The following is a 14,301-nucleotide window of genomic DNA, read 5'->3' on the forward strand; positions in this document are numbered from 1 at the left end:
TTCCACTGCCTCCCGCAGTTTGGTCAGACTCATGTTCGTAGCTTCGAGAACACTGCCCAACCATCTCGTCCTCTGTCGTCCCCTTCTCCTTATGCCCTCCATCTTTCCCAACATCAGGGTCTTTTCCAGGGAGTCTTCTCTTCTCATGAGGTGGCCAAAGTCTTGGAGCCTCAGCTTCAGGATCTGTCCTTCCAGTGAGCACTCAGGGCTGATTTCCTTCAGAATGGATTGGTTTGATCTTCTTGCAGTCCATGGGACTCTCCAGAGTCTCCTCCAGCACCATAATTCAAAAGCATCCATTCTTCGGTGATCAGCCTTCTTGATGGTCCAGCTCTCACTTCCATACATCACTACTGGGAAAACCATGGCTTTAACTATACGGACCTTTGTTGGCAAGGTGATGTCTCTGCTTTTTAAGATCCTGTCTAGGTTTGTCATTGCTTTTCTCCCAAGGAGCAGACGTCTTTTAATTTCGTGACTGCTGTCACCATCTGCAGTGATCATGGAGCCCAAGAAAGTAATATCTCTCACTGACCCCATTTCTTCCCCTTCTATTTGCCAGGAGGTGATGGGCCCAGTGGCCATGACCTTCATTTTTTTGATGTTGAGCTTCAGACCATATTTTGCACTCTCCTCTTTCACCCCCATTAAAAGGTTCTTTAATTCCTCCTCACTTTCTGCCATCAAGGTTGTGTCATCTGCATATCTGAAGCTGTTGATATTTCTTCCGGCAATCTTAATTCCGGCTAGGGATTCATCCAGCCCAGCCTTTCGCATGATGAATTCTGCATATAAGTTAAATAAGCTGGCAGACAATATACAGCCTTGTCGTACTCCTTTCCCAATTTTGAACCAATCAGTTGTTCCATATCCAGTTCGAACTGTAGCTTCTTGTCCCACATAGAGATTTCTCAGGAGACAGATGAGGTGATCAGGCACTCCCATTTCTTTAAGAACTTGCCATACTTGTCACCTAGTAGCTGTCGACATGAAACAGCAGCTACACTTCGTTTGGGCCTCCCTTTTGCAGCCCCTGCCTGAGACTGCACCCAATCACAAAATATGTCTAGAATATATTGCTTTTTAAAAGTTGCTGCTTTCACGGGGGGGGGGGGGGATGGGACTATTCTCTATTTGTTACTGTCGGAGAGGAATATTTAAAGGGAACCCGTAAGATGCGCAGTGCGCACCCATATTCTATTTATTATGTCTATGTTCAACAAGAAGAGGAAGTGGGCGGAGTTCAGAGACCGGAAGAGGAAGTTCCGCTGCCCTTTCCCCACGTGGTTGATTCTGGTGCTGGTTTCCCCAGGACTTTTGCAGAGCCTGATTTTTGCTGCCTGTGAAGCCGCTGCAGGTCAGTTGGTGGTTGGGGTATTTCTTGGGGGGGGGGTTAAATATTTCTTTCCTCTGGCTTTCCTGTCTCCTTGCTTTCTATTTGTTAGATCCAGCTCCCACTTCGTTTAAAAAATAATTTTTATTGAGTTTTCCACTTAAATCATATTCACATGGGAGCTGGGGGCACTGTCATCCGGTGATTCAGATTAAATTTATTGCGGCCATTGGCCCATAACGAAAACAGTACATCCAAATTTATCCATAAACAACACAATTTAAACGGTTCCAAGTTAAAACACCCGTATAAAACCAATTTTACTTCAGTTAAGTAAACACTATACACAATAAGCTCCCTCTATGTAAACCGCAATTCAAATCCATCAGATTTTGGGGGGTAACTGTTATACGGTGGTTCCGCTCCTTCCTCCTGGGCCGTGTCCAGAAGGTGGTGGTGGGGGGTGAGTGTTCAGACCCCTGGGCCCTCACTTGTGGGGTGCCTCAGGGTTCCGTCCTCTCCCCCATGCTTTTTAACATCTATATGAAGCCGCTGGGAGAGATCATCAGGGGGTTTGGACCGGCTGTCCATCAATATGCAGATGATACCCAGCTCTACCTCTCCTTTAAATCAGAACCAGTGAAGGCGGTGAAGGTCCTGTGTGAGTGCCTGGAGGCGGTTGGAGGATGGATGGCGGCTAACGGATTGAGGTTGAATCCTGACAAGACAGAAGTACTGTTTTTGGGGGACAGGAGGCGGGCAGGTGTGGAGGATTCCCTGGTCCTGAATGGGGTAACTGTGCCCCTGAAGGACCAGGTGCGCAGCCTGGGAGTCATTTTGGACTCACAGCTGTCCATGGAGGCACAGGTTAATTCTGTTTCCAGGGCAGCTGTTTACCAGCTCCATCTGGTATGCAGGCTGAGACCCTCTCTGCCTGGACTGTCTCGCCAGAGTGGTGCATGCTCTTGTTATCTCCCGCTTGGACTACTGCAACGCGTTCTACGTGGGGCTACCTTTGAAGGTGACCCGGAAACTGCAATTAATCCAGAATGTGGCAGCTAGACTGGTGAGTGGGAGTGGCCACCGGGACCACATAGCACTGGTTCTGAGAGATCTGCATTGGCTCCCAGTACGTTTCCGAGCACAATTCAAAGTGTTGGTGCTGACCTTTAAAGCCCTAAGCGGCCTTGGTCCTGTATACCTGAAGGAGCGTCTTCACCCCCATCGTTCAGCCCGAACACTGAGATCCAGCGCCGAGGGCCTTCTGGCGGTTCCCTCATTGCGAGAAGTGAGGTTACAGGGAACCAGGGAGAGGGCCTTCTCGGTAGTGGCGCCCACCCTGTGGAATACCCTCCCTTCAGATGTGAAGGAAATAAGCAGCTATCCTATCTTTAAAAGACATCTGAAGGCAGCCCTGTTCAGGAAAGTTTTTAATATTTAACGCTGGTTTTTTTTTAACACTTGATTGGAAGCCGCCCAGAGTGGCTGGGGAAACTCGGCCAGATGGACGGGGTATAAATAAATTATTATTATTATTATTATTATTATTATTATTTTGTTACATAATTCTGTGGCTTAATATATTACTCTGTAAGAGCACCGACCTCCTTCCCTCCCTCTTTCTGACTTCCGCATAACTTTCCATATTCTTCGCATTTCTATAAGTGCTTATTTACCCTTTGTCAAATTATAATACTTCACCTTATTATCGGTAAATCAGTTCCTTGTATTTACATTACAAAACATTTCAATTCAAGCCTACAAACGTTTTCAAATGTTTACAATTTTCTTTCATGTAAAATGTAAATTTGTTCCAGTCCTTTTGAAACAGTTCGTCACGCTGATTCCGAGATCCAGCCCCCGCTTTTCGCGTTGAAGAAATGCACGTAGTTTCGTTGCAAGGCGGTGAGCCTGTGGAACTCACTGCCACAAGGCGTAGTGACAACCGCAAAGTCGGATGGCTTTGAAAGGGGATTGGGCAAATACATGGAGAAGGGGGCTGTCGATGGTTGCAAGGCACGAGGGCTATATATTAGTTACAGGGAATCGCATGTGGGGATAATGTTGACCTACCTCATACCTGCTTGTATACATCCCATGGGCCTTTGTCCAGCCAATGTAAGACTAGGAAGCTGGACTCGAGGCACTTTTGCTTGATTCAGCTGGGCTCTTCTTCCTTGATCACTTACCAAAGAGCTGTCTGTACTTTTCAATGAAATCAAGATACCGTATTTTTCGTCCCATAGGATGCTCCGTCCCATAGGACGCACCTAGTTTTTTGGGGGGAAATAAAGGAAATTTTTTTCCCCTTTATTTCCCCCCCCCAAAAAAGCAGGTCGGGGAAACCGAACCAGGTCGAGGAACGGCGCTGCGCCTCCCTGCTGTCCCCTGAGCTTGTGGGGCTGGCCGAAGTCTGCCTCAGGCAGCAGGCTGCTATCCGCAGCGTGGGGAGTCCTGCGGGGAACTCTGCTTTCAGGGCGCCTGACGCTCCGGGAAGCAGGCTGCTATCCGCAGCCTAGACATCCCTGCGGGACCTCCTGCAGGGCTGCCTAGGCTGCGGATGTCTTCCCGAAGCACCGGGTGCTCTGCTTTCAGCGCGCCCGGCGTTCCGGGAAGCAGGCTACTATCTGCAGCCTAGACAGCCCTGTGGGAACTCCCGCAGGGCTGCCTAGGCTGCGGATGTCTTCCTGAAGCCTGGAGAGCGAGAGGGGTCGGTGCGCACCGACCCCTCTCGCTCTCCAAGCTTCAGCGAAAGCCTGCATTCGCCCCATAGGACGCACCCAGATTTCCCCTTCATTTTTGGAGGGGAAAAAGTGCGTCCTATAGGGCGAAAAATACGGTACTTCGCTGAGGCTGGTTAATAATAATAATAATAATAATAATAATAATAATAATAATTTGTACCCCACCCATCTGGCTGGGTTTCCTCAGCCACTCTGGGTGGCTTCCAACACAGATTAAAAATACATTAAAACATCAGTCATGAAAACCTCCCTAAACAGGACCGCCTTCAGATGTCTTCTAAAGTCAGATAGTTGTTTATCTCTTTGACATCTGGTGGGAGGGCGTTCCACAGGGCGGGTGCAACTACCGAGAAGGCCCCCTGCAACTTCGCTTCTTGCAGGGAGGGAACCGCCAGAAGGCCCTCAGAGCTGGACCCCAGTGTCCGGGCTGAATGATGGAGGTGGAGACGCTTCTTCAGGTACAGTGGTGCCTTGCAAGACGAAAAGAATCCGTTCCACGAGTCTCTTCGTCTTGCGGTTTTTTCGTCTTGCGAAGCAAGCCCATTGACTGATTAGCGGATTAGCGCTATTAGCGGCTTTTAGCGGCTTAGAAAAGGGGGGGGGGAGGAAAAAAACCCCGCAGGAACTCGCAAGACATTTTCGTCTTGCGAAGCAAGCCCATAGGAAATTCGTTTTGCGAAGCACCTCCAAAACGGAAAACTCTTTCGTCTAGCGAGTTTTCCGTCTTGCGAGGCATTCATCTTGCGGGGCACCACTGTATAATGGTTATAATATTTGTAGTGGTGATAGCCCATGAAAACTTTTTATGCTCTTCCTTTGTGCGTCAGGTATAGAGATAGGGATATATAGCAAGAGCTAAAGAGACACGGTAAACAGTTTAAAAAATACATATTTTTGTTGCATCATATGGTATTATTATAAAAGCCAGGTTTATGCCAAGGCAGGGTGTATGACCTCAGTTAATACTGTCAATATTTTCTGTGCAGTCGATTTCCAGCAGATGTTTGTGTCCCCTTACCTAATCCTTCTAAGTAGAGATGGCAGTGATTGCAGCTGGGGTGTTTTCCATGGGCCCAGCCATTACACTCCCATAAACTGACATAATAATAATGATAATAATAATTTTATTATTCTTACCCCGCCCATGTGGGTTGCCTCAGCCACTCTGGGCAGCTGCCAACACTCATAAAAACATAATAAAACATTCAACATTTAAAAACATCCCTGAAAAGGGCTGCCTTCAGATGTCTTCTGAAGGTTGTATAGTTACTTATCTCCTTGTCATCTGATGGAAGGGTGTTCCACAATGTGAATAACTTGGCAGAAAGTACGCTGTATATCCATTTAACTATTCTATCCTGCCAATTAGCTACATAGGATTATCTTCTCGTCCATTCCCCCCCCCCCCCCGTTGCTCGTGGTGTTGTCAAATATTTGGCAGGGCACAATGCATGGTTTTGCGGGGTCTGCATTTTGCTTCTTAGGTCACAAGTTGTCTGGACCACATATTCTGCAAAGTCACCGGCTGAACTGCTTACTCAGGGGTGTCGTCTTCTATTTGTCCCCGTGTCAGTTTCAGTTTATTGGTTAATTTTTCTAGTAGGGCTGTTCCCCATACTATTTGGTACCATTGGTCCATGCTTACTCCTGACAAGTCAGAGAGAAGCTTAGCTAAACACGTTATAATCAATTATAAACCAGTTAGGTTCCGGGCCCAATTCAAAGTGCTGGTTTAGACCTACAAAACCTTACGCGGCTCAGGACCACAATACCTCTTTTCAAATGTACCTCCCCAAACCCTGGGATCATCTTCTGAGGCCCTTCTTCGTGTACCTCCTCCACGAGAGGTCCGGAGGTTAACAACACGAGAACGGGCCATTTCTTCACTGGCTGCCCTTTTAAAATGGGATCAGATGGTAGTTATTGGGTTTTGCTTTTATTTTTATTATGTGTCTTGGGTTTTTATATTGTGATTACAGGTTGTAACTCCCGCCCCCCCGAGACCTGTGGGTAAAGGGCAATATACAATTTAATAAACGTTCTTCCTTCTGCCTTACTTCAGGGCAGATTTGAGGGTAGACCATACACAGTACGGGTCTGTCCTTGTGGTTCGTTGGAAGTTGAAACTGCTTCGCATGTACTATTACGCTGTCGTCTTTACGAGGATATACGTTTGACTTTTATTACACCTGTTTTGCAAAAGTCCAGGAAAGAATCGGAATACCATAGTTTAAAACTACTGTTAGAGGACAAGAATCCCAAGACTACATTAAATGTAGCTAAATTCTGTGCGTCTGCAATCAACCGCAGGAAGCATGTGGTAGCCCATAATGCTCAAGCCCCTAAATGTTAATTACAGGGGACACGCTAACAATTAATTTTAATTTTTGTATTTAGAGCCTTGTTATATTCATATTGCCCCTAGTATTTCTGATATTTTTTATGATCTGTGTTATTGTGTGTGTTGATGCTGGTCTGTGACCGTATTAATAAATTCAATTCAATTCAATTTAAGAAATAATCAGCATCAAAACGCTTAGGAAGCATCGCAAGCTTTCTACACACAATGCAGATACTAAAAATGTAAGATAGATCTGAAGAGGTGTGGTTCAGTGGTAGAGAATCTGTCTTGCATGCAGAGCATCCTAGGTTCAATCTCTGACAGCAGCAGACTCCTGCTTGGATAGCGACTCCCGGTAGAATCATAGAATCCTAGAGTTGGCAGAGACCACAAGGGCCATCGAGTCCAACCCCCTGCCAAGCAGGAAACACCATCAGAGCACTCCTGACATATGGTTGTCAAGCCTCTGCTTAAAGACCTCCAAAGAAGGAGACTCCACCACACTCCTTGGCAGCAAATTCCACTGTCGAACAGCTCTTACTGTCAGGAAGTTCTTCCTAATGTTTAGGTGGAATCTTCTTTCTTGTAGTTTGGAACCATTGCTCCGTGTGCGCTTCTCTGGAGCAGCAGAAAACAACCTTTCTCCCTCCTCTATGTGACATCCTTTTATATATTTGAACATGGCTATCATATCACCCCTTAACCTCCTCTTCTCCAGGCTAAACATGCCCAGCTCCCTTAGCCGTTCCTCATAAGGCATCGTTTCCAGGCCTTTGACCATTTTGGTTGCCCTCCTCTGGACACGTTCCAGTTTGTCAGTGTCCTTCTTGAACTGTGGTGCCCAGAACGGGACACAGTACTCCAGGTGAGGTCTGACCAGAGCAGAATACAGTGGCAGTCATACCATTGGTCCATCTATCTGAGTACTAAGCATAAGGCAGTGCAATCCTATAAGCAAAAAGAGACCACGGAGAAGGCAAGAAGGGGGAAGAGAAGAAGCTGGCTGAATGCAGGGTTAATGTCAGCGGATATACCCCAAGACTGCAGTCTTCGTTTCAGTTAATAATAATAATAATTTTTATTTATACCCCGCCCTCCCCAGCCAAGGCTGGGCTTAGGGCAGCTAACAAGCAATAATAAAAACAAGTGAAATGAATACAACTTAAAAACAAGATTAAAATACAACGTTGTGGTATGACAAGGTTAAAATACACAAGGCCTTTAAGAACCATGTTGTCAGAAAAGCAGTATTCAATGTCTGGATAAAATATAAAGACTTACTGGAAAACAAAACCCCAAGGTGGCTATCACCAATGGAGGCTAAGGCCCCGAAAAGACTCAATATGGAGGCCAAATGGCCGAAATATTGGGAAATAATAGAAAAAGATGGAGATAATTGGAGGTTGCAGAGTATGGAGAAAATAAAAGATAAAGTGCGAGATTGGCTACATTATGCTCAGATTAAAGAAGTTTTTAAGTCGGATAAAAAGATAGGATTCCAGGTGGAAAAACCAAAGTTAGAAACAGAACTGTTAGAACCCAGCTCCAAGATACTTTCAAGAATGTATAACTTGCTGCTAAAATGGAATACACAGGATGAAACGGTTAAAACAGCTATGATAAAATGGGCACAGGACATAGGGCACAACATCATGTTTGCTGACTGGGAAAAGTTATGGACTACAGGTCTAAGATTTACCGCATGTAATGCCTTGAAGGAAAATATTATGAAAATGATATAGAGGTGGTACATGACCCCAGTCAAGCTTGCAAAGATATACCATTTGCCTGATAATAAATGTTGGAAGTGTAAAGAAGCTGAAGGAACATTCTTTCACCTCTGGTGGTCCTGTCCTAGAGTGAAGGCTTTCTGGGAAATGATATATAATGAGCTGAAAAAGGTATTTAAGTATACCTTCCTTAAGAAACCAGAGGCCTTCCTTTTGGGCATTGTTGACCAGAGTGTGCAAAAGAAGGACCGAACCTTTTTTATGTATGCCACAACAGCAGCAAGGATACTCATCGCTAAAAGCTGGAAAACTCAAGATCTGCCCACATTGGAAGAATGGCAGATGCAACTGATGGACTACATGGAACTGGCAGAGATGACTGGCAGAATCCGAGACCTGGGATAAGAATTGGTGGAGGAGGATTGGAAGAAATTTAAGGACTATTTACAAAAATACTGTAAATTGTATGAATGTTAAGAAAGATGTAAGATCCGCAATAAGATGGTTCCAACAAATTAGTAACAAAGAATATAAATTTAAATGTGACTGAAAGAAAAGACAAATTTTGGATGAACAATATGCTAGAATTAGGGTTTTGTTTTGTTTTTTAAAGAGTGATTTAAATTCTAAGATTTGAGATTCAATATTGGATAATTACATGATATAAACTGAACTAAGTGAATAATTTGCTAGAAAAATCTATGTGTTTAGAAAGCAGGAACAAGAGATGTGAGGAAGTCCAAAGATGTGAATGAAACGTGGTGAATGAGAAAGATCATGTTGTTATCTATGTTGATTTTTGTTTTATAAAATTAATAATTATTATTATAAAAAATAAAATAAAAATAAAATACAACGTTAAAATATTGAAACGTTAAAATATTAAAATGCAGCCTCATCACAGGAGGAGAAAGGAAAAAGAAAGAGGGGGAGGGAATCAAATTGGCTCCAAGCCAAAGGCCAGGCGGAACAACTCTGTCTTACAGGCCCTGCAGAAAGAAATCAGATCCTGCAGGGCCCTGGTCTCATGAGACAGAGCGTTTCACCAGGCCGGGGCCAGTGTTGAAAAGGACCTGGCTCGGGTTGAAGCTAATCTAACTTCCTTAGGGCCCGGGACCTCCAGGGTGTTGTTATATATGGACCTTAAGGTCCTCCGTGGGGCATACCAGGAGAGGCGGTCCCATAGGTACGAGGGTCCTAGGCCGTGAAGGGCTTTAAAGGTCAAAACCAGCACCTTGAATCTGACCCTGTACTCCACCGGGAGCCAATGCAGCTGGTAAAGCACTGGGTGAATATGCTCCCATGGCAGAGACCCCGTGAGGAGCCTTGCTGCTGCATTCTGCACCCGCTGGAGTTTCTGGGACAGCTTCAAGGGCAGCCCCGCATAGAGCGAATTACAGTAGTCAAGATATACGAGAGAGAGAGATTGCACACACGTTTGTAAATCAAGAAAATCTTTAATTAAAAATAAAATGAAGCTAAGCTTCTCTCTCTGGTCATTTGCATCTAGGAGGAAAGATGGTGCGCAAGTTGAAGTTCCACGAGCAGAAGCTCCTCAAGAAACTGGACCTGGTGAACTGGGAGGCTGCCTCCGGGAACCTTGCCGAGCTGCGAGTGCTCCGCCGCTTCCGCTTGCAGCGCAGGGAGGACTACACCCGCTACAACCAGCTGAGCCGCGCGGTTCGGGAGCTGGCCCGCCGCATCCGGGACCTCGGCGAAGCGCCGGAGTCGGCGGCTTTCCGGGCTCGGAGCACTGCCGCTCTCCTGGAGAAGCTGTATGCCATGGGCTTGGTGGCCTCCAAAAGCTCCCTGGAGCTGTGTGACCGCGTCTCGGCCTCCTCCTTCTGCCGCCGCCGCCTGCCTTGCCTGCTCCTAAAGCTCCGTATGGCCCAGAACTTGAAAACAGCCGTCACCTTTGTGGAGCAGGGGCATGTGAGGGTTGGGCCCGAGGTCGTGACGGACCCAGCCTTCTTGGTGACTCGGGCGATGGAGGACTTCATCACCTGGACCGACTCCTCTCGCATCCGCCAGCATGTGCTCAACTACAATCAGGAACGGGATGATTTTGATTTGGCTTGCTAATTATCCTCTTTTTTAAAAGTGGGGGCACCTTTTCCCAATTTGTTAACCTGACTTATTTATTAAATTTGTACGCTGCCCTTCATCCGAAGATCACAGGGCGGTTCACAACACAGTAATGCCAAATTTATACAGAATAAAACAAAAACATCTATCTCTTGTGCGATCCTTGTGGACCACAAGGCCTGGAATGCTTAGCCCAGATAATCTCCAAGGGCCCCAACATTTCCCCCACTTGGCAGTTAATGTCCTGATTAATGCAGAAGGCGTTGATATTTTGGAGGGTAACTGTTTACCGCTTCTTGCAATAGTGACTCTGTTGTCTGGGTTGTGTGTGTAGATCCTAACGATGCCTGTATCTTATATTCATTTTTTTAAAAAATAACATTTTTGTCCAACATTAATCTAAGTTAGATAAAAACATGACATAAACAAAAAAGAAAGAAAGAGAGGTAAGAAAAAAGAGACAGAAAAGCGTTTCAAGAGGAAATAAAAAAGGTAGTGTTCAGAGATTAAAGAACTTCCAATTCTTTATCTGTTTGCTATATATAAACAATGTGGCTGGGGAAGCCCAGCCAGATGGGCGGGGTATAAATAATAAATTATTCTTATTCTTATTAATCACTTCATACATGCCTATGTAACACCTAACAAAACCACTTTCTATAAACAAACATCGTCTTCCATCCCCAAATCCAAATGTCATTATTTCATTTTCTCATCACTTCATTTTCTTATATTCTTTTATCTTATATTCCGATGGCAAAGGTTGAACTGCAATGGCACCTTCTCTTTACTTTAGGAAAAAAACAAAATGACAGGCTTGGGACTTGGATAACACAGAGAGAGAGAGAGACAGTCTCCACCAGAGGGAGGTGGTGGACTAAAAGTTGTCGGCGCATGCTTGGAAAAGCAAATGGACTGGCTGGCAAAACAACACTCCATACAAATACTCTATATCAAACATTCTCTGTGCCATAGACATCTTACACCAGAAGTTAAATAACGGATTATATTTGACTGCTCCCTAGCAAACAACCCCAAATCTTGATCCATCTTTAATTAAAAAGCCAACAACTAGTATCATTCACTTCTGATCGCGGACTGGATGGCTGCCCACAAGTAATCCACACAGCTATTCTTTTCAAGAATCTCCCCCCTCCCCTGGCACCTCCGCAAAATAATTTCCTCTCCGTCTCTATGGTAACACGTTCCTTGATAGTACAGCAGAAGTCATTCCGCTGCTGAATTTCTTGGCTGGTACCTCAGTCTTTGAATCAATGCTTAGTGTTTTTTGCATTTCTCTCTCACTGCTCTGCTTTGCTGGCCCCAGTTGCGAGCAAGAAACCTTTCCCTCCCTCAATATTTCTCACTTTGACAGTAGCTTTGTCACCATAATGTGTTTTGAGATGACTTGTTTCGGTTGGGGGGAGCGAGATTAGCGTTCTGTGTGTTTCACTCACTTAATACGTTTAGAACTTTTATCGTCTTTTTGTAAAATTGACCTTGGCTTTTGCCAAGTTTAAAACAGAAGCATGCACCTATCAATTGCTTCTGAAAACAACAACAACAACAATAATTTTATTTATACCCCACCCTTCCCGGTTCAGAAAACCGGGCTCAGGGTGGCTAACAACAAATTTAAAACACTTAATTGATGCAACAAAAAACAGCATAAAATACAGTATAAAACGTGAATAACAATAAATTCTGAATTCAAAAAACAATTTAGGGGGGAAATCCATTCAATAAACATTAGATGATCACCAGGGCTAGCTGGCTAAATTAGTCCTGTTTGGGTCAGCGAGGAGACCAGGGGAGAATTATCTGTGGGATCCCAGAGCAGGTAATCTTCATAAAAAGGGGAGGGGGAGAGAAGGAAGGGGAATAAAACATCAGGCTAAGTTCAAATTGAAAGCCAGGCGGAATAGCTCTGTCTTACAGGCCCTGCGGAAGGAGGTTAAATCCTGCAGGGCCCTGGTCTCCTGCGACAGAACATTCCACCAGGTTGGAGCCACCACTGAGAAGGCCCTGGCCCTACATAACAACATGTAGCCACGGAATATGATTCTTTGACTATCCGTTATTTTCTTACTGCATTTATATGCCACCACTCCTCCAGGGAGCTCAAGGTGGTGTATTTAGTACTCCTTTCCCCCATTTTATCCTCGCTGCAACCCTGCAAGGTAAGTTAGGCTGAGAGTGGGTGACTGAACCAAGGTCACTTGGGGAGCTACGTGGCCGAGTGGGGAATCGAACCCTGGTCTCCCAGGGCCTAGTCAGATGCTAACAACTACGCCATACCAGGCAAGGCAATTTATGATCCATTCCGTGGCGTTCTAAAACGCTTGTTAACTTAACTTTCAATGGGTTTTGAGCGTGTTTGAATGCTTGGACTGAAATTCTGCATACAATTTAGGGTTGAATCCAGTGCAGAATACACCCCTTGAAGTTAATATACATGACTAACCTAAATTTTGGAACACGGGTGGGACTGTGGGTTAAACTACAGAGCCTAGGATCAGAAGGTCGGCGGTTCGAATCCCCGCGACGGAGTGAGCTCCCGTTGCTCGGTCCCTGCTCCTGCCAACCTAGCAGTTCGAAAGCACGTCAAAATGCAAGTAGATAAATAGGTACCACTCCGGCGGGACGGTAAACGGCGTTTCTGTGCGCTGCTCTGGTTCACCAGAAGCGGCTTAATCATGCTGGCCACATGACCCGGAAGCTGTATGCCGGCTCCCCCGGCCAGTAAAGCGAGGTGAGCGCCGCAACCCCAGAGTCGGCCACAACTGGACCTAATGGTCAGGGGTCCCTTTACCTTTAACCTAAATTTCAGTGGGTCTGCTCTGAATTGGTTGCAATCCCTATTGTAGAAATGGGAAACCTGAGATGCCCTTCAGGTGGTTATCGGGTTCTGACCCCCATCAGCCTCTGCCACTATGGCCAGTGATCAGGGCTGATAAGGCCTGTAGTTCAGAAACATTTGGAGTGCCATGGCCTCTGCATTCCTGTCATAATGAATTCCAAAGGGTTAAGTCATCTGTAAATGAAAAACAAACAAACGTGGCACTTGTAGACAAAGTGATCTGTGTGATACTTCATCAGAATAATGAAGCAAGCTGTACTTTGTGACAGTAAGGTAAAGGTAAAGGTACCCCTGCCCGTGCGGGCCAGTCTTGACAGACTCTGGGGTTGGTGCACCCATCTCACTCAAGAGGCCGGGGGCCAGCGCTGTCCGGAGACACTTCCGGGCCACGTGGCCAGCGTGACAAAGCTGCATCTGGCGAGCCAGCGCAGCACACGGAAACGCCGTTTACCTTCCCGCCAGTAAGCGGTCCCTGTTTATCTACTTGCACCCGGGGGTGCTTTCGAACTGCTAGGTTGGCAGGCGCTGGGACCGAGCAGCGGGAGCGCACCCCGCCGCGGGGATTCGAACCGCCGACCTTTCGATCGGCAAGCCCTAGGCGCTGAGGCTTTTACCCACAGCGCCACCCGCGTCCTTTGTGACAGTAGGGACAGTCAAACTCCAATTCCCATCAGCCCCAGTTGGCATCGCCGATGGTCAGGGAGTTGGTAGTCCCCCAAAGCACTGTGCAGGCACAAAGTTGCCTAGCCTTGATTTATAGCCTAATGAACCTGTCATTTTAGACCCTGCTGCATCCCTAAGAAAATGTTCGGAATGTTTGTCCTTTCCTAGCCTGAAACATTTGCATCTGCAACCAACTTCACCCACATGCACCCAAATCACAGCTCATACTTTTACGGGCAAGAGGCTGTGTTGTCTTTAATGACTGCCTATGAGACAGAAGCGGGATGCGGGTGGCGCTGTGGGTTAAACCACAGAACCTAGGTCTTGCCGATCAGAAGGTCGGCGGTTCGAATCCCCGCAACAGGGTGAGCTCCCGTTGCTCGGTCCCTGCTCCTGCAAACCTAGCAGTTCGAAAGCACGTCAAAGTGCAAGTAGATAAATAGGTACCGCTCCGGCGGGAAGGTAACCGGCATTTCCGTGCGCTGGTCTGGTTCGCCAGAAGCGGCTTAGTCATGCTGGCCACATGACCCAGAAGCTGTACGCCG

General features: G+C 46.2%; 1 protein-coding gene across 1 annotated transcript; it reads left to right on the plus strand.

Moving 5' to 3' along the window:
• The first annotated feature begins 1,213 nt into the window (after nucleotides 1-1,213).
• Nucleotides 1,214-10,921, plus strand: IMP3 (IMP U3 small nucleolar ribonucleoprotein 3). Its single transcript, XM_081866241.1, has 2 exons — nucleotides 1,214-1,357; nucleotides 9,659-10,921. Exon 2 carries the CDS (start codon nucleotides 9,667-9,669, stop codon nucleotides 10,228-10,230), a length of 564 nt encoding a protein of 187 aa, XP_081722367.1. The 5' UTR covers nucleotides 1,214-1,357; nucleotides 9,659-9,666; the 3' UTR covers nucleotides 10,231-10,921.
• Nucleotides 10,922-14,301: the final 3,380 nt, after the last annotated feature.

This window comes from Podarcis erhardii, assembly GCF_964252035.2.
Source record: "Podarcis erhardii genome assembly, chromosome: 1".
Classification (NCBI taxonomy): Eukaryota; Metazoa; Chordata; class Lepidosauria; order Squamata; family Lacertidae; genus Podarcis; species Podarcis erhardii.